Genomic DNA, 27,401 nt, shown 5'->3' with positions numbered 1-27,401 from the left:
TGACCCGCACCCACTTCCACTGCAATTGCAAACGGAAGTTGTCCTCCCACCATAGTCTTCTGGAACACGTGACAAGTTCCAAAAGACTACAGGACCATTCAGAAAGCGCAGCGCTACTCGCACATGCGCCGGGTGCACCCAGCTGTGAAGCCGCTAGCTGTCACAGCCAGGTGCCCACACTGAAGATGCCGGCACTGGGAATACTGGACGGCGGGTGAAACAGGCTGCGGTGAGGACACCATGGGATTGAGGGACAAGTGAGTGGCTGTTTTTTTAATAGTCAGCAGCTACATTTTTGTAGCTGCTGACTTTTATTTTTTATTTAGCATGGGACTGGAACTCTGGTTTAAGGCATGTCTCACCTAGCTGTATATATGTATGCAGCAGTATTATCATCCTAGACAGGACTACAGAACACCTACACTCCTTAACATAAGGGAGAGTTATTTTGTAGTCCACTGGCAAAGTGTGCAACACAGGATGCTATCAGCTGATGTTTGGCAATTTTATGTTGGCACGTATTAAGCAGATATAACCATATAGACAGCAGGCTGGATTTATGTGAACTGAGTTTTCTTCTAAGATACTCATCAAGAGCCCCCTCTTTAGAATATATGTGCCTTGACTACTTTGACTACCATACTGTCATTATGGTGACTTACTTACATTGGGTCCAAATAATTTCCCATTGGAATTTGGTCCTTCTATTTTAAGATTATGTTTAAGTAGTATTATACCTGAGAGGCAGTGGCTTCACCTTTGTGTTCCCATTTGCACCTCTATGGGCAACATGTACATGCTATGAATTCCAGTCTACCTTACTGGTAGATATTATTAAATAGTAGGAGTGGGTTTCTGCGCTACTGAAAAAGGATTTCTGAAATGTGCATGTGAACTGTAATTGGATTGTTTGCATGTTGTGAACCCCTATGTGGAGAGTAATTTTTAATGTTGTGTAATACACTTTTAATGGTACATAATAAAGCTATTTTTATGGTACTCAGTTTCTCCTCTATATGTTCACACAAAGTCCAAGACTACATATTCTGTTCATAGTTGTACATGATTTGCTGGGATGTGGACATACAGCACACACAGTCTGGGTTTGTCCCCTGTTATCAATATGGTGGCAAAGTCTTGGATGTTATCTTACATTTTGTGTTTTTACACTCCAAGCTATTTAAACAGTAGAAAAAATATAGGGGCTTGGCTAAACATAATTTTTCACATCCTCTTCAAATGCATACAGATAGTGTTTTTTGTGACTTTGTGGCACTTTATAAATGACTCCCTGCTAAGTGATTATCTTTGTAAAGTAGCTTAGTAACCAGTTTCATCACTTATTCTCCACCCGTGTTTGCACCTTTGATATCTGTGCTGCATCCTCATGATGTGATTTGTCGTTGACTAATGAAGAACAGAATTAGTTTCGGCGTGAGACAAACGGAATGCCGACATCAATCCCGAAATGCATTAATCTTTAATAATCCACATCTGCATGTTTCATAAATGGTGTAACCAGTGATTGTTAATGTTGATACTCTCCTTTCCAAAAAAAAGGAAACTGACAAGGAGCTTGTGCTAGGAAACTTCATTAAAAGCATTCAAATGAATGTTCTCACTGACCTTGCTGAGGGTTCTAAATTAATGAATGCTTTAACTTGATAATAGAGGCACAAAGACATTGAAAACAGCATAACTGTTTTTGGAACTTGACTGGGTTACTAATGCATCATTTTGGCAAAAAAGGTGAAAAAGGTAGTTAGGGCTTCCAGTGCCTCCTTTGTATAATGTCACCTGCCAATTCTAATTCTAAGCGTGAGTAAATGAAAAGTCAGCCATCCTCTTACGGAAATTCACGTGCTAAGCTATTATGCCATGGTAGTGGACCTTGTATAGTGAAGCCTGATGTTTTTAGATGTTTCTCCAGAGTACATATTATAATAATGGCAATCCAGGTGCATCTAAATTTGAGTTGTCCCTGGATCTGGGCTAGAGGGTATATCCTCCACTAGAAATTCATTTAAGAATGAATTTCCCTTGCTTTGTAGATTTCCCTTTATTTCCTATTTTGTACAAAGGACAGGAAGTGAAGGGAAATTTTCCTTCGTAGAAATGGTAGTAAAAAACAGTCTGATAGTGATTTTAACCATCTCCTACTCTATCCAAAATTTGGATTGTGTTTAGCAATGTTTATAATCCCTCTGAATTATCATAAATTATGCTGATTTTATGCTTACACCATTGGGCCCATTCCTCTACTATCAAATGGCAAAACTCAGTAATAAGTAAAACATGACTACAACAGGTTCGTTACGCACGCACGCACGCACACACACACACACACACACACACACACACACACACACACACACACGTTCCAACTGCAGAATTGGACCATATTCACTGCTTCCATATAATCAATCAAGCAATGTGGAGTGTAGATCTAGTAAATGCTCACTTTAATTGTATATCCAAGTGCATACATTTGCATATCACATTAAAGCAATGTAACCAGGTTTCAAGCCCACACTCTTTTTTTCAAGCCAAATGTGCTTGAAAAAGAGCATGAACTTGAAACCTGGTTGCATTGCTTTAATGTGAAATGTAAATTTGTGCGCTTGGATATGCAAGTAAAGTGGGGATTTACTATATCTAGACTCCACATCTCTTAATTGAAAAAAATAATATATAATGAACACTGTATGTTTTAACATCCCAATCTAATGATTATGGCCCCTAGTCAGTGATTTTGGTTATGGTTTCTCTTGTCCTGTCCTTTGGTAACCTTGTCCTGTTCCTGTGCCTTGTCCTATGTGTTTAGCTTTGGTGTCTTCCTTCTACACATTTGACTATGTGTTGTCCATGCCATGCTTAGAGCCTCTTTTCCCTTCTGGTCCCGATTTCTTCTTTTTCTCCAAACAAGTACTCTTTAGTGTTGTGTTACTTGAATTTGGATTTTATGACTTACCTTTCTAATTTTCATCTCCAGTCTTGATTGATCCCTTGCCGTAGTTCCTGATGTATGTCTAATTATCTATGTATCTTGTATCTCCCATTATGCTGCTGTCATCCATCTCTGTTATCTTACCCTAGGAGTCTCTAAGCACCCATTTGTGGACCAGCAGCCTACTGCTGTTCATTACTATGACCAGCTAAACCATGACCAGCTAGGGCTTTTGCATCTTTCACGGAAATCCAGTAGCTTTGGGTGACTGCACTTGCACATCTTAATTGCTTTTCACACTGTCCTGTTAAATAAGTCTGCATGTCTGGATTTCTAAGCAGTATCCATTTTTTTACATCCCCTTGACTCCCATCAGCTTTTGTTGATAGCAGTGCCTCAGGCATACACACATATTAAGCAGAAGTTTATTCTACTAACATGGAATTGCTGTTTGTTTACTGTTTTTTACTGTGTTTTTCTTTTTTTTCAACTGCATAGAAATGTTTGACAACATAAAGGTTTACAGTCTTAGCATGACTCCCTCCTGTTCTGCAATAGTATCATCCAAATGCTTAAACAAAATTAAACTGCTGAAATGTTATTCTTCAGATCAACACAAGTCTTCAAGATAAACAAACACTGTGCTTTACGTCAGTAGTTCCAAACCTGAGTCCTCAAGTACCCCCATCAGGTCATGTTTTTGAGATACCCTTCACTTTGCTGTGGTGCTTTTAATCAGTATCAATGAATTGGTGTTTATGACAACTATTTTATCTAAGGGATATTCATGAATTATGGCCTGTTGGGAGTTTGAGAACTGAGGTTGGGGGGAAAAAAATAAATATATATATTCAGTCATGGCCAAATATATTGGCACTTCTTGATTTCTTGATAATGTACCACTTTGCCCAGAAAATTGTTGAAATTACAAATGTGTAGACATTCTCATGTTTATTTCTTTTGTTTGTGTTGGTATGACACAAAAAAGTGGTGGAGAAACAAAAAAGCCAAATCTTACACATTCCACACAAAACCCCAAAATTGGCACTCTCCATTTAACATTTGATAGCACATTCAAAGATCCAAAGAGCAAACCTATGGTGGTAGCGAGCATATTATAATCAGTAGGGAGCAGAGTCGACCCTCACCTCCAAGTGGTGGTGTAGTTCTGTTAGTTACTCTAGTAAGAAGATCCTCCTTTTCTTGTCTCCATGTGCCCCATACATGAAATGGGAGGATTGGTTGTCACTAGGACAGCAAGCCATAGACCGCAATAAAAATGTCAAAACTTCTGACCCTTCTTCACTAAAATTCTGCATGTTAGCTAAGTACCATTTTTGGGAAAAGTGTGTTGTTGCAAGTTAAGAAGGTACTCTAGAAGCCTTATCACTGGCAAGACTTCTACCTTGTATGCCCTTTCCAAATGCGCATTGCACTCCAGGAATCTGAAACAAGAGGAATGCAATTTACAGTGAATAAAACCAAAAAAATATGGGGGCAAGAAAGCCACCTGTGTCTCCCCAAAGTCATGTGACAGTGTCTCCTCCAATGATTCTCTCAGAAGCGGTAGTAAACCACGTCTAAAAGAACTTACCTGTAGGTAAAAAGTAACAAAGTGACTTTACTACCACTTTAAGCAGAGAGAACTCTGTGGGATGTTGAAGATCGCAGTTTGAAGTAACATTGGGGTATCCAGCAACTAGCAATATAATTTCTCCACTGTGAATGGTGACCTTAGTCTCTTGTTTTATTTTTAAATAGCAGTATCTCATTTGTTGCTCTGAATTGCACTCTTTCACTGTAGAATGCGACATACAGTGAGGAACAGAAGTATTTGAACACCCTGCGATTTTGCAAGTTCTCCCACTTAGAAATCATGGAGGGGTCTGAAATTCACATTGTAGGTGCATTCCCACTCTGAGAGGCAGAATTAAAAAAAAAAAAAAATCGGGAAATCACATATGATTTTTAAAGAATTTTTGTCTTGCACTGTTGAACATAAGTATTTGAACACCTAAGAAACAGAAAAAAATTCTGGCTCTCAAAGACCTGTTACTGTGCCTTTAAAAAGTCCACCTCTACTCCACTCAATCTAACTTAGTAGCACCTGTCTGAGCTCTTTAAAGATACCTGTCCACCCCACAGTCAGTCAGACGCCAACTACTACCATGGGCAAGTCCAAAGAGCTGTCAAAAGACACCAGAGACAAAATTGTGGACCTCCACAAGGCTGGAAAGGGCTATGGGGCAATTGCCAAGCAGCTTGGTGAAAATAGATCAACTGTTGGAGCAATTGTTAGAAAATGGAAGAGGCTAAAGACGACTGTCAGTCTCCCTCGGACTGGGGCTCCATGCAAGATCTCACCTCGTATCACTGATGATAAGAAAGGTGCGGAATCAGCCCAGAACTATGAGGGAGGAGATGGTGAATGACATGAAGAGAGCTGGGACCACAGTTTCAAAGGTCACTGTCGGTAGAACACTACGCCGTCATGGTTTCAATGACCATCTGGATGATCCAGAGGAGGCATGGGAGAAAGTTATGTGGTCAGATGTGAGCAAAGTAGAACTTTTTGGTCTAAACTTCACTCGTCGTGTTTGGAGGAAAAAGGATGAGTTGCATCTCAAGAACACCATCCCTACTGTGAAGCATGGGGGTGGTAACATCATGCTTTGGGGGTGCTTTTCTGCGAAGGGGACAGGATGACTGCACTGTATTAAGGAGAGGATGAATGGGGCCATTTATTGTGAGATTTTGAGCATCAACCTCCTTCCCTCAGTCAGAGCATTGGAAAAGGGTCGTGGCTGGGTCTTCCAACATGACAACGACCCGAAGCACACAGCCAGGATAACCAAGCAGTGGCTCCGTTAGAAGCATATCAAGGTTTTGGAGTGGCCTAGCCAGTCTCCAGACCTAAATCCAATAGAACATCTTTGGAGGGAGCTGAAACTCCGTGTTGCTCAGCGACAGCCCCAAAACCTGACAGATCTAGAGGAGATCTGTGTGGAGGAGTGAGCTAAAATCCCTGTTGCAGTGTGTGCAAACCTGGTCAAGAACTACAGGAAACGTTTGACCTCTGTAATTGCAAACAAAGGCTTCTGTACCAAATATTAACACTGATTTTCTAAGGTGTTCAAATACTTATGTTCAGCAGTGCAAGACAAATAAATTCTTTAAAAATCATACAATGTGATTTCCTGAATTTTTCTTTAAATTCTGTCTCTGAGTGGGAATGCACCTACAATGTGAATTTCAGACCCCTCCATGATTTCTAAGTGGGAGAACTTGCAAAATCACAGGGTGTTCAAATACTTCTGTTCCTCACTGTACAGTACTTTCTCAGTTGGTGTAAAATATGTATAGTTCTGAGATACTAAAAAACGAATCATATAATTTATTGGACTGGCAAATGTTTATCTTCCTCCATTAAAAGCAGGGTAAATGTTATTATTGGGGTTGATTTACAAAAGACAAAGTGAATGATTACCGAGTTTAATAAATAAGGTAAATCTGTATAGACTTCAACAAACCAATAATGTTTTAACAAAAGTTCTGTTTTCAAAATGATCACATGTTCACCTTTACAAACATTCAATTTGCAAAGTGTATAGCCTCTATTCCTTTAAAATATCAGCCCATGTCTTGAACACTTTTTTTTCTTGTACTATAAAAGCTTTTGTTTTTCACTTTATAGGAACCCAAATGCCGCCACAACCAGCAGGCAGTCAGACTGAATCCAGCTCACATCCCGCACTAAGCCAGTCACCAATGCCACAGGACAGAGGTAAGAATCAGCACAAAGAATCAAACAACAAAATCATATTTATTTTTGTTCCACAAAGTTTATTGAGAAAAAGTCAGAACATACAAATGGTATAAATTGTACAACGTAATACAATGTGCCAAAGAAAAACGCGGTAAAACACAAATCGCACATGCCAGACAAAAAGAAATATGCAGGCGAACAAAATAATAAAGCCCTCTTGTGTCACCTGTAACAATAATGAAGTTGAACTTGGAAAAAAAAAAAAAAAAACACGAGAATACAGCCAAAAACAAAGAAGGCAAACACCAATCAAAATCACCACATAGCATACAAAATATCACCAAACGAGCAGGATCATTTATGTGCACCCCCAGATATCTTTTATCATCGAGGAGCAGAGTAGGGGGGAAGGGGATAAAGCTAAAGGTGCTGGGCTTCTGGTGCAAGGAAAAAGTTGCGAAAATATAGAAAGCTCGGTGTTATCCAGGAGGAGCAGCAAAGGTACCACTCAAAGGTAACCAACGCATATGAAAAAAAAACTCCGTGGAATGGGAGAGGCACATGTGCAAGTGTAATCCGGGTGTGAGATTAGGTTGCCTATGGACAGCGGAATAAACATATGTGTAGAGGAAAAAGAAAAAGGGAAAAAATGAAGTGGAGAAGATGTGAATAACAACAAAAACAGTAATGGCAGGTACAGGGCACAATGAGGAAGGAGTCGGAAGGAAAGAAAAAATAAAAAATGGTGAGAAGCTGGAAAGCCAAAGAAGAGAAAAAAAAAAAAAAAAAAAAAAAAAAAAGAGGGGAAGGGGGGTAAGGGTCAAAGGGGAGGGAGACTAAGGGGGGGGGGGGGGGGCGGTATGGATAGACATGTCATAGAGGTGGAAGCTCCAAGGACAGAGCTGGTGTGCTCATCCCCTAGGGGATAGAGACATAAAGCAGACAATCGAGCACCAGGGAAAAGGAGTGTCTCACTACCTGATCAGTGAAAGGGATATAATAGAAAAGTATTATCGACAGCCTAGCAAGGGTCGAGGAGTCAGTACAATACAGAGTGCAATATAAAGCCACAGGTCTGGCTCAGAGTCAGGTAGAAAGACCCATGAGGGATTGGTATTCGGGGGTCGTTTGGAAGTGAATCCAACACGACCAAGTATGGGAGAATTTAGTCGGGTTATCTTGGGAGGAAGCAATCAACTCCTCCATCTCTGCAACTCTTCCCAGACGAGTGAACCAAGCTTTTATTGAGGGGGGTTGAGTAGATCTCCAAAACACAGGAAGACAGAGTCTAGCAGCATTAATCATATGCATAGCTAACGATCGGAAGTATAGACGTTTGGGGAGCGGTGTATGGTGGAGGAGAAATTGGGCCGGGGAGAAATCGAGAGGTAAAGTGGACACTGACGAGGTTATACGGTGGACTTCCTGCCAGAAGGGCAGGACGATAGGACAGGACCACCAAATATGGAGAAGGGACCCATCAGGTGCTCCACATCTCCAACAATTATTGGGTAGAGAAGGGTTAAAACGATGAGTTCTAGAAGGGGTAATGTACCAACGGGAAGCTAGCTTGTATCCGTTTTCTTGGGTCGATACATTCAGCGAACATTTGTGGGAGTATGTAAAAATTTGGTCCCAATCTGAGGAGGAAAAATCTATATCAAGGTCTCTCCTCCAAGCTCGGCAAGCGGGGAGCGAGTTAGGATTCCCATCACCGGTGAGAAGGAGGTACATGGATGAGATTAGATGCCGCTGGGGTTCAGCCTTAGAACAAATTGATTCAAAGGGGGTGAGAGGACGAGTCCATTTGTGGCGGTGAACAGAGGATGTGAGAAAATGCCTGATTTGAAGGTAGGCCCAAAAGGGGAAGGTACGATCTTTCATGGTGCTCGCCAAAGAGGAGTAGGATTTCAATTGGCCGTTATGAAAAAAGTGTTCCGCTTTCACCTGGTCATACGGCCAATGTTCTGACAGGAAGGCCTTGTGCATACCCGGAGGGAAGTCCGGGTTTAAGCAAAGGGAGGTTAAAGGGTTGGGGGCATCTGAGATGGAGGCCGACTTGCACATCGAGCGGAAGATGCTCAAGGTAGGACCAATCAGTGGATGAGTGAGAAGGGCCTGGGGGGTATGTTTCGTCAAGAGCCACGGGATCGAAGCTATAGGAGAAGGAGAGAAGGAGTTTTCGAGATGCACCCAGTCTTTGGTAGTCGAATGAATATTCCAATCTATAATTCTGCAAAGATGGCAGGCCCAATGATATTGCCTGAGGTCTGGGAGCCCAATTCCACCCCTGGATTTGGGGAGAACCAATTGGCAGAAAGATATGCGCGGACGCTTGTGGTTCCAAAGGAAGAAGGAGCACATTCTCAAAATCATATTTATACCATTCACTCTTTAACATGTTCATATAATTTCAAAAGTTGTTTTCAAAAGTACTGTATTTAGAATCCAAAGCTTTAATTCAAATAATACTTGGTGATCCTGCCATGAAGGACCTTGTTCAAGCACTTCTTGTTATGGGTTGACAACTACCTTCTAATTGTACTCCTGGGTTGTCACCCTATCACATGCATTCCTGGTGAAGACCACAAGCAGCCTTGTGAAGATATATTACAGAGACCTAGTCCATTGATGTCTACATCAAGAAGTTGGACCATGATGATGTGAAGCTTACACTTGAGCAGGTGAACGTAGACAGGTAGTTGTTGGAGGGGCTGGAGGGGTTCAGCAGCACTGAAATGCAACAAACAAGGATGAAAAAGGTGGATTTGAGTTACTGATTTAGAGGAATTATGCAGATAAAGACGTTCTTTCAACTTTGATTTGCATACTTTTCCCTGGGTCAGTTATTTAAATCCTAAGTTTATTTTTTTTTAAAAGCACAAGGAACATGACTTACCATCAATCTGATGTGTCCCTTATGCTGTTGGCTCCTTGTTTAGTGGAAATCTTCCTCCTCAGAGCCCCCCAACCCTGCCGCTGTGTTTGTGTGGTGCGGCAGGGTTAATAGAGGTAAGGGACTTGTCATTTGCACTCATAAAGATTGCCAACTATACCTACCCTCTCTGGCCACCTCCTCTAATCATGGAGGACTGAGAGTGGACGTGCTGATTACCAAGCACTTCCTGGATGAGCGTGAGTGTGGCAAGTTGCCATGGAAATTATGCATTTCAGGGAGGGAGGGGGGCTTCCCTTTTTCAAGCTTACTGGCCCTTTCCCCTGTACTATATTTATAGGGATACCTTAGAGCATTCATTATTAATTACTTCAGTGACTACATTTCACACTGACATGCAATGTGATAAAGATGGCCACTGCAGGAACAACTTAGACAACTTTGAAAAATGTTGGACATGTATGCTCTGTCTGCTTAATAAACCCTAAGGTGCTTGTAAAAAAATGGCAAACAACCAAAAAGCCCATTTTTCCCCTGACAAAAAATGGGATCATTAAATGCATATATATACATGCAACTCTAATGAGCTTGTCCAAAACAGGAAATCAATATTAATGATAATGCATTGGAAATACATAACAGTAATGGTAATGGCATAATGAAAAGCCATAAGAGAAGATGATATACTAGTTCACAATTATCAAATATATAAAACCATGTAATATATAAAAACATATAGGTGTATAAACTCACATGTTAAGAAACCGATGCATAAATTAGAATTCAGTCATGTCTAAATAAGAATAAATAATAATTATATATAAATAAATAAAAACAAATATGCTAATACTGCAATGATAAATAATAAACATAAAACATGTCTATATTACCCAGGATGTCCCCAATTGGGAATCTCGACTGGGAATAATCACTATATAAAATATCTCAAAGCTGAAAGAATATGAAATGGGACTAGAGTAAATATCTGAATTATATATAGAAAAAGAAGAGGGGGGAAAAAGGAAAAAAAAAACTCATAGAACTGGACTATGCCCTCATTTAGTCCTTTTGGGGCCATACTGGGGCATAAATATCCAATAAGTCTCTCTACTGCACAATCTGTCAAATGTTTGCTTCTCTGTAAGTTTCGATCCCAAATAATTTGAGTCCCTGAGTACTATTATTGTCATGCCAAGCAAAGTGTTTAGGGAAGCTTTGCTCACAGTCACTATCCTCTACCAGCCGCCGGTGTTCCCCAAATCTAGTGCATATGGTCCTAATGGACCTGCCCATGTAAATGAGGCCACACAGACAGCTGAGCCTGTATACCCCAAACTGCATAGAGCAGGTAATGAATTGTTTCACTGTATACACTCTGCCATCTGAACTATTCTATTTTTTGCATGGATAAGTACATTTGATGTCTAAAAACTTTAATGAAGAAAGAAAAGAAATCACAGGAGCGGCACACCACATAAAACCATTATTTGAAGCAGCCTCAGCCTAGACTCTATCCAGGTCACACCCCTGACATGTTTCATCCTGAGGTATGGTTTGCCATGTGAGCGGGGAAAAAGACGTCAGGAGTGTGACCTGGAGAGATTCTAGACTGAGGCTGCTTCCACTTTTCACTTGAGGGTTTTGTTTGATGTGCTCCTGGAACTTTTCCTTCCTTATTGACTTCTATGGAGATGAGACGAGCTCTTTCCCTACATGAACCCCCAGCAGTTGTCTGCATATAAGGACCTTATAGAGTCTGAAGTAGCATCCTTAATTCCTTTGTTTGGCGTCTAAAAAAGTTGACATGTCCCTGAACTATATGGTTGCTCCTTTTATTTTACCTGGGACCACAATATTTTTTATGTATTTGGCTCTCCTGAAAACTACTGTAGGTTTATCAGGGAGAAGGGATAGGAAGAACTGACTCTCTTGGTGACACTAGGCATGGTGACCCTGGCGGCAACCAGGGATTCTCCTCATTTTAAAGGGACTTTCTCCCACTACCTGTTTGGCTATGGGACAAGAAGTGATGGAAAATCTTCCATATGAACAAAAATAGCAAAAAAAAAAATTACTATATCTAAGGTTAAAAATGTTTCTGTAGTTCTACCTCAATCCCATCATAGTTAGATATGAGGATAATCTCAACATTTGTGCCGTGGCTCTTGCTGCTACTTGACTCTAGTAGAAAACTGAGCAAAATTGATGGTATTAAGGGTCCACATGCACACAGATTCTCATCCACCTAGGCCTAAAACTGCATACATGCCTGTGAAAATCAACTCAGCACTTTGTGTGATCCAGATGGGATAGTGTTACTGCTTTAGCCTCTAAAAGAGCTGTGAGTCTGAATTTCACCTACCCTTTTCAAGCCAACTTCATGTTTGCATTTGTTTTATTATGTCAGCTACGGTTTCCTGCTGAGAGCTAGCACATACAGCAGACTATTCAGTTAGGGATTTTCCTTGTTTTTCTATAAACTGAGCACTGCAGTCATTTATCAATCTGCTGAGCTATTATGTAGAATAATGAAGCTGATGAAGTTTTTATTTACCAGACTGAACTTACAGGGTATTAGTTTTAAAAGGAGCCCACTTTGTGGCAGTTCTCCCTCTTTCATTCCTAATCCAGCATGCTGTTAGACATTGTTGTTCACATGTGAAGGCTTGTGGAAAACCATTTTATAGTGCAAGTGCCAGTATTTTAACCCGCCATGGTTTTAGTCTTAAGCTTTCCGGAGATTTCAGCAACTGGAATTTAATAATGGGAGTCTAATTTGTCCTAAGATTGATTGAAAGTCATTGTTTGAAAGAAGTCCCATGGAGAAATAATGCTTTATACTATATATCATGTTCTTGGTACACAAGAACTGCTGTCTAGTAAAACCCAACAATCTCTATACTATCAACTTATGAGTTCCTTCAAGTGCTCATTGGTCACTAAACTAATATACTGTATTATGAATCTGTTGTTTTCTGTTAAAACGTAGTCAACTCTTCTGGATTTTTACACTGAAATTCTGAGTGTTAAAACGTAAAGGGAACCTATCACCAAATCTGACATTTTAATTTAAATGCTTTTTAATCAATGGGAAATGATACATCCTTGTGTCTGTTTTTATCTGATTAGTAGGAACTTGGACAACAGCATTTTAACAACTGCAGCTCTGGAAGATTTTACCCACTTCATGTCCAGGCCATTTTTGCAGTTCAGCACTGCTCTACCTTTACCTGGTGATTGCGCGGTCTTGCAATGCCGAAACCAAATTTATATAATTTATTTTTCCACACAAATAAAGCTTTTTTTTTTTTTGGTGATGTTTGATCACCACTGGGTTTTGTTTATGATATAAATTAAAAAAGACAGAGGATTTTGAAAAAAAAAAAACACAATATTTTTTACCATAAAACATATCCAATAACAAAATGTTAAAAAAATCAAATTTCTTCATAAATTTTGGCTAAAATGTATTCTGCTACATGTCTTTGTTAAAAACAAAAATCCAAATAAGTGTATATTAATTTGGTTTGCATAAAAGTTATTGCGCCTACAAGCTATGGTGTATATATACTGGAATTTTATTTATTTATTTGTATACTACTAATGCCAATGGACAGCGACTTATAATGGGACTGTGATAGTGCGGTGGGCAATCTGAAACTAACTGATGCTGGAGGGAACTGACTAACTGTCACTGACATAACCAGTGACATTAATACAGTGATCAGTGATAATATTATACACTGTCACTGTACTAATGACACTGGCTGGGAAGGGGTTAACATATAGGGCGATCAAACATCTAAATGTGTGCCTAATTATGTGAAATATGTGCAAAATGTGCTGCTTTTACTACTATATCTCTAAGTTTCTCTTCCCTGCTTTGCAGAGGTGAGAAACTGAGAGATCGTTCTCTCTGTACGGAGCTCTGTGTTGATTGTCAACATAGGGCTCTGGGCTGTGATAGTAGACAGCTGATCAGCTTGGCTGCGACTTGCTGACAGGCTTCCACTGTGTACAATTACAGCAAGTGCCGGCCACGTGGTATGAAAAACCTTGAGCAATGAGCAATTTCTGCCCCTCAATAAGTTCCCACTGACACCATTGATCTTCATAGCTATCTGTAAGGGGGGAATTCTTCCCAATGACCAAACTGTATAGAGAATCCTTCCCACTGACCATCACACTAATGTATCACGAGTTGTAGATATAGTAATTTTTAGCAGGGGTTCCCTAAGGCAGGAAAGTTATTTCAAAGGTTCCTTAGCATTAGAAAGGTTGAGAAAGCCTGGTCTAAACTATAGATCACCTTCGCTTTATGTTATGGTGAGGGGGAGGTGTTCTATAGTAAATCGGGAGCAAGAGCCTAGCATGACCTAGGGCCAGCGTCATCACCTTAAGACGGGAAGTGTGTTAATGGCAGGATCACCATGTAAAAATAAAAGCAATGTAGTCATCTCATTTAAGGACTGGCAGAATGAACAATGTTGCATTTTAGTTCTTGGGTCCAGTTAGACTTTAAAGCCCAACTACAGAAAATTTTAAACTCCTCCTGTGTCCTGTGGACACTGCAGGGGTTAGCTGCTCTCTTAGGTCTAGGGGACGGTAAAAGCACTTTTACTTACCTGATCCTCTGCTCCCCGGCAGAAAGCCATAATCTGGTTGTGTACTGTCCCTATGGTGTCCTAACGTCCAGTGCAGGTCTGTAGACTCTGAATTGGTCTTGATGACATCAGGACCTTAGACTGCTGGAGCATGGGAAAGAAGATGCTGCGGGGACTGGTCTAGCAGTAGAAAGGAGTAGAAGATTAGATGAGTGAATCTACCTATACCTAAATGAACAGTTAATCCTTGCAGTGTGTTCATAGCCACATTCAAAGGGACAATTTCCAAGTTTCCTGCAGTTGGGCTTTAATCAGGGTCCCTTTCCATTTCATCCTGGAGCAATGGAGAAACAAAGATAAAATTCTTCTTTGCCCTGGATACAGTTAACAAGAAGTAGCCTCCTTGTAGTAGCAGAACAGGATTTTTTTCTGGATCTGTATGTATATTCAGTGTGTATTTAAGTGTGTGCATGTGTGTGTGTATGTATGTGTGTATATATATATATATATATGTATGTATATATATATGTATGTATGTATATATGTATGTGTATGTATATATATATGTATGTATGTATATATATATATATATATATATATATATGTGTGTGTATATATATATATATAAAGAAATGTAACCATCTCCTTTACTCTTTTATCAAAACTGTGATCTAGTATTTTCCTGACTCACTTTTCTGAGGCTCATAGACTTGTCTGTAAAATGCATGCTTGCATTCATCCATCTTCCTGATTTAGATGCCCTCATTTAAAGATATACTGCTGCCTCGTTCTGGATGCGAACCCCTGACTTCTGTTCCTGTTGTGTAGCACATTCTTCAAATGTGTATTTCAACAGTATTCTGTGCCAAGGATGAGGAATCAACAAGCTTTCATCATCAATCTATTTTAGTTAATGTTAATAGCCTTGCATAGCTAATCAAACAACAGGAGACTCCATTAGACTGCTTAAACAGCCCAGCTGGCTAAACTACAGGAGGTGCTACAGCCCTGATCTGTAAGATTCAGGAGAATTGCATATCTAGTAAATGGCAAACAGGTTTACGGGATTTTAAGAGTTAAAAAAGGATTACAGCAAACCAAATGTAAATTGTGAGGTTGTCTGTAAAAAAAATAAATATAAAAAAAAAATATATACTATATATATATATATATATATATATATATATATATATATATATATATATATATATATATATATATATATTGGCCCCCTTCTATTTTAAATATTTCCACAACCTTATATGAGCGAACAACCTTTGTTTTTTTGTTTTAGAAAAATGTTGACGGTTTGGAATTAAATAAAAACAAAAATCAACTCCAAACATGTTAAATAACTTTAGTTATTTAATAATGTGCTCTATCATCATTTTTAGGGAAACTTTAATGGTTTTTCAAATCTGTGGTTATGTATTACATGTTTTATAAAAGATATCTATATACACACTATATTGCCAAACGTATTGGGACACCCCTCTAAATCATTGGATTCAGGTGTTCCAATCACCTCCAGGGCCACAGGTGTATAAAATCAAGCACCTAGGCATGCAGACTGCTTCTACAAACATTTATGAAAGAATGGGTCGCTCTCAGGAGCTCAGTGAATTCAAGCGTGGTACCGTGATAGGTTGCCACCTGTGCAATAAGCCCATCCGTGAATTTTCCTTGCTACTAAATATACCACGGCCAACTGTTAGTGGTATCATAACAAAGTGGAAGCAACTGGGAACAGCAGAAACAGAATGGGGTCAGCACATGCTGAAGCACACAGTCTGCAGTCAATAGCTAAAGACCTCCAAACTTTATGTGGATTTCATATTAGCACAATAACAGTGCGTAGAGAGCTTCATGGAATGGGTTTTCATGGGCAAGCAGCCGCATCCAAGCCTTACATCAGCAAGTGCGATGCAAAGCAAAGGATGCAGTGGTGTAAAGCACGCCACCACTGGACTCTAGAGCAGTAGAGACATGTTCTCTGGAGTGGCGAATCACGCTTCTCGGTCTGGCAATCTGATGAATGTGTCGGGTTTTGCGGTTGCCAGGAGAACAGTTCTTGCCTGACTGCATTGTGCCCAGTGTAATGTTTGGTGGAGGGGGATTATGGTGTTGGGTTGTTTTTCAGGGGTTGGGCTTGGCCCCTTAATTCCATTGAAGGGAACTCTTAAGGCATCACATACCAAGACATTTGGGGCAATTTCATGGTCCCAACTTTGTGAGAACAGTTTGAGGATGGCCCCTTCCTGTCCCAGAAAGACATGGATGAGTGATTTTGGGGTGGAGGAACTTGACTGGCCTGCACAGAGTCCTGACCTCAACCCGATAGAACACCTTTGGGATGAATTAGAGTGGAAACTGCGAGCCAGGCCTTCTCATCCAACATCAGTACCTGACCTCACAAATGTGCTTCTGGAAGAATGGTCAAACATTCCCATAGACACACTCCTCAATCTTGTGGACAGCCTTCAAAGAAGAGTTGAAGCTGTTCTTCCTGCAAAAGGTGGGCCAACTCAATATTGAACCCTATGGACTAAGACTGGGATGCCATTAAAGTTCATGTAAAAGCAGGCATCCCAAAAATTTTGGCAATATAGTGTATATATTTATAGTGCTATCCCCTAAGGAGCCGTATCATACAATATATGGGCAAAGGGCAACAACCTTCATAAAGAGTCTATTTAAAATATCAGTGGATTTCCTATTCCTACTTTTTATTTTTTGGAATAAAGGGTTTATGGGCAGGGGGCTCGAACATGTATTTATTCAGATAGTTATTTTGTATGATACTTCTTATTTTTTATGTAGTGGTGAAGCTGTAGTACTGAAAGCTTTTTTTAACAGGTAGTGTTATTATATTTGTAGCCAATTTAGCATGTTTTAAATGGTGCAGCACACAATGGTACTTTCACTCCATTGCGCTGTGATCATCTGTGCATTACATGCAGCAATGTGAAATGGTGCCATTAATCCTGAATTGCACCCCAATTCACTCTGCCACTGGCTGTTCTTTGCACACCATTAAAGCACACAGTGATTTACTACCATGCATTGTAGTGCATTGCCTCACAAAAAAGTACATGCACCTTTCTTGGTGCAATAAGCAGGCTATTCAAATGAAAGGACTGCCTTAATGCAACAATCATTAATGTATATGTGTTAACACAGCACAACTGCGTGAAAGCGACCTTAAAAGGGAAGCATGGGTTTTTTTCCGCAAAATTATACTTAGGTGGATGCAGCATCAGTCTTGTGCTGCATCTGTCCCCCGGTGGCTCTAAGTGTGAGAACTCCGTGATCATTTGACTGCTGATTGCTGAGTTCTCACCGCCGCTCTCTGCACAGGAGTGCAGTTTTTTCTGCACTCCTGTGATGCAAAAGAGAAGTACAGCCCAAAAAAAGAGCTTTGGCTGTACTTTTCCTTTAAGAACGTTTCCAATACCTCGTGCCAGTAATGGTGCATCATCTATTTTTCAATCATTTTTTTTTTTTTAATTGTAGGTTATATGCCCAGTGTGCAGAGAAACCATCAGTTGCCACAATATGGACCACAGCACACTGGGCCTTCCATGTCTCCGCATCCATCTCCCGGAGGTCAGATACATCCTGGTATGGCCAGCTTTCCACAAGGAAACTCCAGCAGCACTTATGGCCCTCAGATCAACCAATATGGACCACAAGGCAAGAGATAAACCTACAGATACAGTACAGCTTAAATGTGAACATACATTAACTTGTACACCTATATTCGAGTATTCGAATGTGACAGAAATAATTCTTTCCACAAACTGATAGTCTTGTTGTATGTAAAATCAATATTACTTATGTGTATGTAAACCCTAAAAATGAACTATTTCTTTTTGCTCCTTTTTTGTCTGTTAATTATACTATTAAATTCGCTTTAACATACAGCAGTATGCAAAAGTTCTAGGCAGGTGTGAAGAAAGGCTGTAAAGTAAGAATGCTTTCAAAAATACTTATTTTAATTGTTTTTTTTTTATCAATTTACAAAAAGCAAAGAAAAATCTCAATCAAATCAATATTTGGTGTGACTACCCTTTTGGCTTCAAACCAGAATCAATTATTTTACTTGCACACTTTGTACACTTACACAAAGTAAGGGATTTTGTAGGATTACTGTCAAGTGTATGATTAACCAATTATAATAAGCAGGTGCTAATGATAAATTTCATATATAGGTTGAAGCACAGTCATTACCTAAAACAAACAGTTGCGCCAGAGGCTTAAAATTAAGTGATGAACAGCCAAACTCTGCTACTAAGGTGAGGTTATGGAAGACAGATTCATGTCACAGGTCATATACCATAGCAAGGCTGAGCACAGCAACAAGACACAAGGTAGATATACTGCATCAACAAGGTCTCTCCCAGGCAAAGATTTCAAACCAGACTGGACTTTCAAGATGTGCTGTGCTGTTTTGAAGAAGCACAAAGATCTAGGCAACGTTGAGGACCGTAGACAGTTTTGGACCAAGGAAACTTGTTGCAGCAGATGAGACACGTCATACATACATTCGATTTTGGAAGATGTCCAGCAGTGCCATCAGCACACAACTGGCAGAAGCCAGTAGGACCTAGGTACACCCATCTACAGTCTGGAGAAGTCTGGCTAGAAGTGGTCTTCATGGAAGAATTGCAGCAAAAAAGCCATACCTTTGACATGGAAACAAGGCTAAGCACCTCAACTTTGCACAAAAACATAGGAACTGGAGTGAAGAAAAATGGTAGCAGGTACTCTGGTCGATGAGTCAAAATGTGAAATATTTGGCTGTTGCAGAAGGCACTTTGTTTGCCAAAGGGCTGGAGAGTGGTGCAATAATGAGTGTCTGCAGGCAACAGTGCAGAATGATGGAGGTTCTTTCAAGTTTGGGGCTGCATTTCTACAAATGGAGTTAGAGATTTGGTCAGGTTCAATGGTATCCTCAATGCTGAGAAATACAGGCAGATACGTTTCCATCATGCCATACCATCAGGGAGGCCTGTGATTTGCTCCAAATTTATTCTGCAGCAGGACAACAACCTCATGCATTCAGCCAATGTCATTAAGAACTATCTCCAGCATAAAGAAGAACAAGGAGTCCTGGAAGTGATGGTTTGGCCCCCACAGAGCCCTAATCTCAACAGAGTTTGTCTAGGAGTACATGGAGAGACAGGATTTAAGGCAGCCTACATAAACAGAAGATCTGTGGTTAGTTCTCAAAGATGTTTGAAACAACCTACCTGCCAAGTTCATTTTAAAAACTGAGTGCAAGTGTACCTAGAAGATCGGATGCTGTTTTGAAGGCAAAGGGTGGTCACACCAAATATTGCTTCAATTTGGATTTCTCTTCTGTTCATTTACTTTCTATTTTGTTGATTTGATAAAAATAAACTATGAACACTTCCATTTCTGAAAGCATTCTTAAGTTCCAGCATTCTTTTCACACCCGCCTTAAAGTGTTACTAATCCCACAACAGTAAAATCAGTCTGTATATGCAGTAAAGCATGCTTGTTATGCTCACTGTGGAACCGTGTAAAAATGCTGCTTGATCCTGACTTCTCTGATCCTCCCCTTCTTCCAGTGCCCCTCTCTTATCTCCTGATAAGACATATTGTGTGGAAACACTCTGCACATGCTCATTTTGATGTGTATTGCTAGAGAGGTTTTTATTTTCCTGGGAGAGTGCATATGATCAGGACAGGGTCAATCAGCACTGTCGAGACAGAGGTCAGGGGTTCTGCATCCTCCTAGAGCAGAATTAAAACTCCTACAAGCTTTATCTAGTGCTCTGCTGAACACTGATAGAAGTCACAAGCAGCTCTAACTGCTGATGAGAAAAGTTATTTAGCAGTTTATTACATAAGTGTGTTAAATAAACATGTATGTGATATTTATCAACACGTATTAAATTGCGCTTAGTGTATCAAATATAGTCAACAAATATATATATTAAACAAAAAAGTGCTGCCACTTTAAACCGTAATGAATAAGTGAATAAGACAACATATTAAATGTTATAGTGGCGCTAAATTAATAGTGATGAGGTGATATAGTGAGTACCACACAATAAAATGTGAATAAATCAATAAAATGATAACAGTGAATTACTGTGAATACAACGATTATATATAATAATCCAAAGGCCATAGAACTTGTTCCTCCTTCTTTGGAATCCACCACCTCCGGATTAGTGTTCCCTGACGCCGTCGCATCACTTTCGGTTTCCAGTCACTGGAACCCCAAGTGACGCGACGGCGTCAGTGAACACTAATCCGGAGGTGGTGAGAGCACCCACGGTCTTCTGTCACTCCAGGCTTATTCAGTAATATGATACTGGGCTTTTTACTACTGTTTGCTTGTGAGTATTGTCCATTTGGATTAATAAAGGATCTTGGTTTTAATACTACACCATTGGAGCGCCTCTCTGCTTTTTGTTTTACATGGTGATCATGGGAAAGAGGAATATCATGCTTGTATGATACATAAGCATTGGAATGTATAGAATCCTTAATATTTTAACCATTATACCTTCATGATGGTTGTACCCCATTGGTTTTAATCCGCTTATATTTGGAGAATTTTGCCAACCATGAAAGTGGGAGGCAACAACTATTGGTGAGTGCACATCCGTGTGGGGGACACTTTGAGGCACCTGGTTATTATTAGACAGCACGTGGTAGATTCCAAAGAAGGAGGACTTTGGATTATTATATATAATTTTTGTATTCACAGTAATTCACTGTTATCATTTGATTGATTTATTAACATTTTATGCTAAGTATGTCTATATCACCTCATCACTATTAATTTAGCGCCACTATAACATTTTATATGTTGTCTTATTCACTTATTTAGCAGTTTATATTTACTAAAATAATTGCATGTCTATGTTCTGTGTGAGACCAGATAGAGTGAATGCAGGGTCCTGAGTTTAGTAACCCTTTAAAATATTGCACAGCAGTGTGTGTGTATATACATTATAATTTTTTTCGATAAATAGTTGTTGATCCTGCCAGAAATCGAGTGCTGTCCTTTGTCATGTGTATTCTGCTGTATTATGCCAAGCAATGTTAACCGTCCTACCCAGTTCACCTTAGTGAAAAAAAGTTCCCCAATGAGACACAGACAGAATTTTAAAAAATGCCAGGTTTTTCATCTTTCCCTGTGTCTATATGTGTGTGGGTGCCCAGGCTTGGCATTGTGACATGTCCAACTAATATGGACCAGCCCAGCAGCTGCTGGATTCATTGTCTTTAATGTCTGAGGCCATCTGTTTCCTGTCCAAGCCAGCAATTGCTAATAGATTAACAAGGCATAGGAAAATGACTGACCTTCTTTCTGGGTTTCCCTCTGTTCTCTCAAAGTGTTTACTCTTTGGAGTCTATTTATAAAAAATTTGCCTACCCACTGTATATATGTGCGTATATATGTGCAAATGTCCTGCAGACAATGAATTCTGTAAAATAGGCCTTAATTACTGCTCCACACATGACAGTCTCACAGATAAACTTAAAGTGTTATTAAAGTATTTTTCTTTCAAGCTTAAATTAAAAAAAATAATTAAATATTATACCTACTCTGTAGAAACAACAGAAAGTATCCCAGCACACTTACCAGCTAGCCTGCAATAAAACCAAAATTTCCCTGTCTAACAGTTCATGTTAAAGTTTTAGTTGCACACATTTGCAAATATATGTGAAAATTACAGTGCCTTATCTTCAATATCAAGTGTGCTATTGCATATAGGTGCACAAAAGAATTGTAATAATAACTAAACAATATAAAAAATATAATACAAACAAGTTAACCACTTGCTCTCCTGATGATTTACCCCCCCCCCCCCCCCCCTCCTGACCAGGCTATTTTTTGCGTTTCGTCGCTGCGTTACTTTACCTGACAAGTACGTGGTCATACAATGCTGCACCCAAATGAAATTTATGTCCTTTTTTTTTTCCACGAATAGAGCTATAAAAAGAAAAATGACAATTTTGAGAAACAATATTTTTGACTTTTTGCTATTAAACATGTCTAGTAAAAAAAATTAAAAAATCTAATTTTGTCATAAATGTAGGCCAAAATGTATTCTGCTACATGTCTAATCCCAATACGTGTAAATTAACTGGTTTACATGAAATTTATAGCGTTTACAAATGGCGGTATATATACTGGGATTTGTTTTTTTATTTTTACTAGTGATCAGCGTCTTATAGCAGGACTGCAGTGGGCATTCTGGCACTGGGGGAACTGACTTGGTGTCACTGGCATCCCCAGTGACACCAATACAGTGATCAGTGCTAATAAAAAGCACTGACACTGTACTAATGGCATTGGGCAGGAAGCATGTGGGGCGATCGAAGGCTTAACTGGGGTTTGTATGTTTTACTGTGGGGCTGTGTGTTTGTGCTTCACTGTAAGCACACTGTGATTTTGCCTGTCTGGGCAGAGGGTGCCACTGCCGTTCACGGCCGAGGCTGTCAATCACCGGGTCCTGGCCGGTGATTGCTGATCATCTCCGACAGGGGGGAGAACTGTTTGTAAACAATACAGATCTCTCCCGTCAGCTCCTGCACAGTGCTTTGCATGGCTGTAAATAGCACATCCATGCAAAGCACTGTGCAGGAGCTGACGGGAATGGCACCCTCTGCCCAGATAGGCAAAATCACATATATATATATATATATATATATATATATATATATATATATATATGTGATTTTGCGCACCCGTGCCGCCCTGTAGCAATACTTCTTCTATAGGGTGGAAGCAGTTAAGGAGACAAAAATATAAACACAGAAAAATTAATATCTAATTGATATTCCTTACAGTGAATAAAATATTCCAGTGAAGAAATGTCTCAAAAAGCATACACCTAATTGTAATTGTCCAATGTGAAAACTACATGATAGTCCCCTGTAGTAGGAGGGACATTCCATAACCTTCCCATTATCTTTTATTGCCACCAGTGTCACCCAACACCACCATGAAAGCAAAATGCAGGCTTCCCGGATATGCTGACCCCCGTATTCAGAGTAGTCAGTAATTGCTTTGGCTATTAAACCAAATGTAAATCTGTCACATCAATCCAGGCACTAATGACTTATACCACTCCTCAGATGTGAAAGGCAGGTGCAACGGTGTACATATGCAATGATATAAAAACAGAAAATACACCTTTCATAAAGTAGATATAAAAATACCATTTAATAGGCGTGAACCGCACTTAAAAGCGTAAAAAGACATGAGCATCTCAATATATTCACCAAACGGCATCAATGGCATCATAAAATCGTACATGATGACATCACGGGGAAAACTCCACCCAACACGTTTCGTCCTAACATGTCGCAGGAAACCGAACTTGTAATAAAGTTAAAGGTTCAAACCCGGGGCGGAGGCATCTGAGCAGGAACACTCACAGAATGTAACAGTGATGTGTAGCAGAGCAGGTCTCGGATGTACCGACAGTGTCTGTTTTGAGGGGAAAAATGCAGCCCAGCCAATCCATACCCAAATTGGGAGGCTTCTAAGAAGGATAGCGTGTCCCTACCCATATACTACTTATCTGGAACCTCTCCCTTCTGCTATTCACTGTTCCTGACAGATGGGTGATCAGTCCCTACACTACCCACACGCAGAATGAGTGCCAAGCCCGGGAGCCATGGTCTGAAATAGACTCTGCCCGACCCAAGCTGGTCAACAGAGCCACTTGGGGTGGCAGCATTCAACTTGATAGCTTCCCTAGTGACCCAGGAAACCGTAGAATAACCATGTTCCTTTTGACTTTCTCTCCATCTGCAATGCCAATGCGGTTGAGTGCCACCTGTAGCGGAGAACGCAGACTGCACCTGCCTACATGTCCTTTGAGTATACTGGACTGCAGTGTTTTAATATTCTGGAAATATTTCATTTTCTGCTCATGTATATCTTTTGAACTTCAGCTACAGTATAAATTCTTCTAATAGTTAAATAGTTAAGCTGACATACCACCTCCTCTGGGAAACCCTGTGCACAGTGACTATGATTATTTGGACAGAATGCATAGTAATTTTTGCCAGCTCTTTTGACACAAGCCTATAATAAGCAATGCTGCTCATGAAAAGATCAAGGTGCATTCTCTTCTTAAATAATAAAATAAATAAAAAGATCAGTGACAGCTTTGATTTGAAATCTGGCATGCTGCCTTAGAGGCCTTGTTAAGTTCAGTAGTAAGTTTTGAACAAAAATGTATGTAGGTTAACTTACGCCCTCAAGCTTTTTTTCCCCTCAAAAAGCTTTGTGCATTTTATTCTTCCCAAATTTTAACCTCTTCACTAAAGTGTTTGAGTTCTGGGATTGAATGATTGATGTCTCGAAATACTAGCGGAGGGTTCATGCTGCCGGCTAGAGACAGTGCGTTAGCAATAATAAATTAAAAGAAAATACCCACTTTCAGCCGCCGGGGTTTCTGAGGCTACCCTAAAACATGCTTTTGTCAAAGTTTATTTTACATTAATTTGTACAAGATTCATACAAATATTTCCAAACCATGCATTTTTTTTTTTTTTGATGGGGCACTTCATTTGAATTCAATTATTTTGCCATGCTTTTTTTAGTATTTAGAGCAGCTATATACATCTTTGGTTAAAATAAATATATATATTCTCAGAATTCTATGGTGATGTCAGTCTATGCACCTGTGATGCCATTCTCATTCTGTGAAGTACTAGGACAAGGTCACAGCTGAAGGTTTATGAAGTTGTAGGACTTCTTACAGGGGCAACTGGGCACAAAAACCATTTAATGTATGATGCCTGCATGTAGTTCATTGTGATGGAGGGTGCCTGGCTAACTTGGAAAAAAAGGCTGTTTTACAGAAAAATTAAAGCGGTCCAGGCTGAATGAGTAGTGGTAGTGTGGCTCTTCCTGCTCTCCTTGGGTTAAGTGATGGGGTAGATGTTTCCTCAAATACAGCTAATTTTTTTTTTTAGGTTGAGCTATCATACAGCAAGTAGTCACCTGTGGCCGTTTCAGGCTCAAGTTTGCTTTAAAATGTTTTTTTTTTTTTTTCATATGTACTACATCTCTGCAATGCATGTATATTTACACCTATTTTGTCCCTTTAAAGTAGAACCATAGTAATTTTTTTTTTCATGTTGGATAGAGTAAGGGAGAGTTATAACCCCTGTCATTCTTTGCCATCTGTGTCCCATTGGAGAGATTTACCTTCACTTTCTGTCCCATAGCTAAAACAGTTAGTGAGAGGAAATTCCTACAAATTAAAGAAATCCCTTGGGGGCCCCCCAGGTCACCAGAACCAGTGTCCCCATTGGATGATTACCCTCTATTACTTTTCTGGGGACAATCCAAGTTTTGGGTTTCTTTTTACTTTCAGTTTCAATGACAATGGTAAAAAGGACAAATGGAGAGAGTGAATCTCCCAAATGGGGGCACAAACAGCAATAAAAACCTGACAGGTGTTCTAATGCATCCCACCCTGTCCAAAACTTACAAAACGTTTTGTCTTTAGTTATGCTTTAGGAACACTGTGGGTACAGAAAAATACCTGTTAAATCCTGAAATCTAATGGTCTCCTTGCTGCCTCTGCTTTGTAGAATTCCTAAGCAGTATTTTCAGCCATGTTCACCTGTATCTAACTGGGCTATAAAACAGCATCCCCTTATGTTTTGATGGGAGGAGGTGTTTGGTAGTCCAGATGAATGAAATGGACAGGTCTAACAACGCTGTTTTGGATTTCAGTGCAGCAGAGTGCTGTGTTGTCAGCTCTAACGGAATGATAGAAGCATACCAAGTTTCCGCCAGGCTTAACAGGTATTTTGCTGTATTTGCAGCTTTCTTTTAAATAGCGGAAACATGGGAAAAGGCATGGATGTGTAACACCCTTCTAGTTAGCTAGGGGGAGCTCTAGTTCAATTGTTAGGAGGGCTGAGTAGCAGCCTGGGTGTGATAGCTATCAGGGTCAAATTTGAGTCAGAACTGAGAGGCTCTGCAGACCAGCATTTTGGAAATTCCCCCTGTTCTAGAACTCTGGAGAAAGATCTAGAAGCAGTAGGCAGATTTGAGGAGAGGCTGGTCTGTACTTTTATAGAATCCTAGCCAATCCCCAACAGGAGGCTTGGCAAGGGGCCAGGACAGCCTTTAAGACAAACTGAGCCTGCTCAGTTGCAGGGGAGCTGGAGAAGAGTTCGGGTGGAAGATAGGGAGGATGTGAGGCTTGAGGCAGGAGCCTGTGAGGGGGTCCAGATGGAGAGGGGCTCACCTACAGGAAGAGAACCTTGCAAGGTGGAAAACTCAGGATGTCCTCAGCTCCCTGAGAGAGAACCACCTGTGAGGCAGGGAAGGAGCAGCCCAGCTAAAAAGCCTGGTAGCAGCCACCGACCCACCAGCAACACAGGAGAAGGACTGAGTGAGTAGACCTGCAACCCCTGGGCCAGATAGGGGAAGGAGCACTCTGGTGGGAAACCAGATTAGCCACCACCCAGGACTGTCTTATTTCTTAAAATGACAGACATTGGATCTCTTGCTCAGGGATTCTACCAGGCACCCAGGTAGAGGAGCATCTGGGGTCTGGGATGGTCTTTCAGGAGATGCTGGCTAGCTCTCCAGAAAAGACTGTTGCTGTAACCACTTGTACAAAGTTCAGTAAGTTGTCCTCAGTTCTTTTGGGCATCTCGTACACCCCTTACACCATCCAAGCTCAATTCCTTAAAAAATTACAAAAACAAAGCTCAAGGACTGGTTACTGACTTCTGGATGCAAGTTTGTGAAAATGTGTGTTGCCTGGCTTTGCAGGACTATGGGGGACCCAAAACTTCAGCAACTCCTAAGGGGGTAGTGCTATAAATGTATAGCTGAGATGTACTGATTTTTTTTCTTGCCAAGACCTACACTTTTAATAACAGAAAATGCTATTGTGTTCTTGCTTGTTAAAACTGACACTGTTTTCTAGGACAATAAAGCAGTGCCTTTTAAAATCAATCGTTTTCACACAGGATAAACTATTTGCATAACTACAGTACATCATTTTTTAAAGCTTTCTAGAATGTCCAAACAAAGCATGAGCGATCACCTTAATGTGATAGATGACTATGTTTATCAGTTTAAAAATTTTGCATATGGCATTGAATCGCTTGGACTGAAAACATCAAAACTGTCATCAGGTACTGCTACCTGGAATC

At 40.1% G+C, this 27,401-nt stretch overlaps 1 protein-coding gene across 14 annotated transcripts in view; it reads left to right on the top strand.

Moving 5' to 3' along the window:
- Positions 1 to 27,401, top strand: part of ARID1B (AT-rich interaction domain 1B) — a 513,434-nt gene that overhangs the window by 371,071 nt on the left and 114,962 nt on the right. For 12 of the 14 annotated variants that reach the window (XM_089669751.1, XM_089669747.1, XM_089669745.1 and 9 more), the window contains 2 exons: positions 6,642 to 6,731; positions 17,727 to 17,906. In XM_089669751.1, coding sequence (XP_089525877.1) covers positions 6,642 to 6,731; positions 17,727 to 17,906 — 270 coding nt within the window. The remainder of the gene's footprint in view (positions 1 to 6,641; positions 6,732 to 17,726; positions 17,907 to 27,401) is intronic. The other 2 variants (XM_089669757.1, XM_089669753.1) reach the window with 1 other exon arrangement.

This window comes from Staurois parvus, unplaced genomic scaffold, assembly GCF_062004578.1.
Source record: "Staurois parvus isolate SC_StPar_1 unplaced genomic scaffold, SC_StPar_1.0 ptg000081l, whole genome shotgun sequence".
Lineage (NCBI taxonomy): Eukaryota > Metazoa > Chordata > Amphibia > Anura > Ranidae > Staurois > Staurois parvus.
This window is presented reverse-complemented; position numbering and strand designations above follow the sequence as displayed.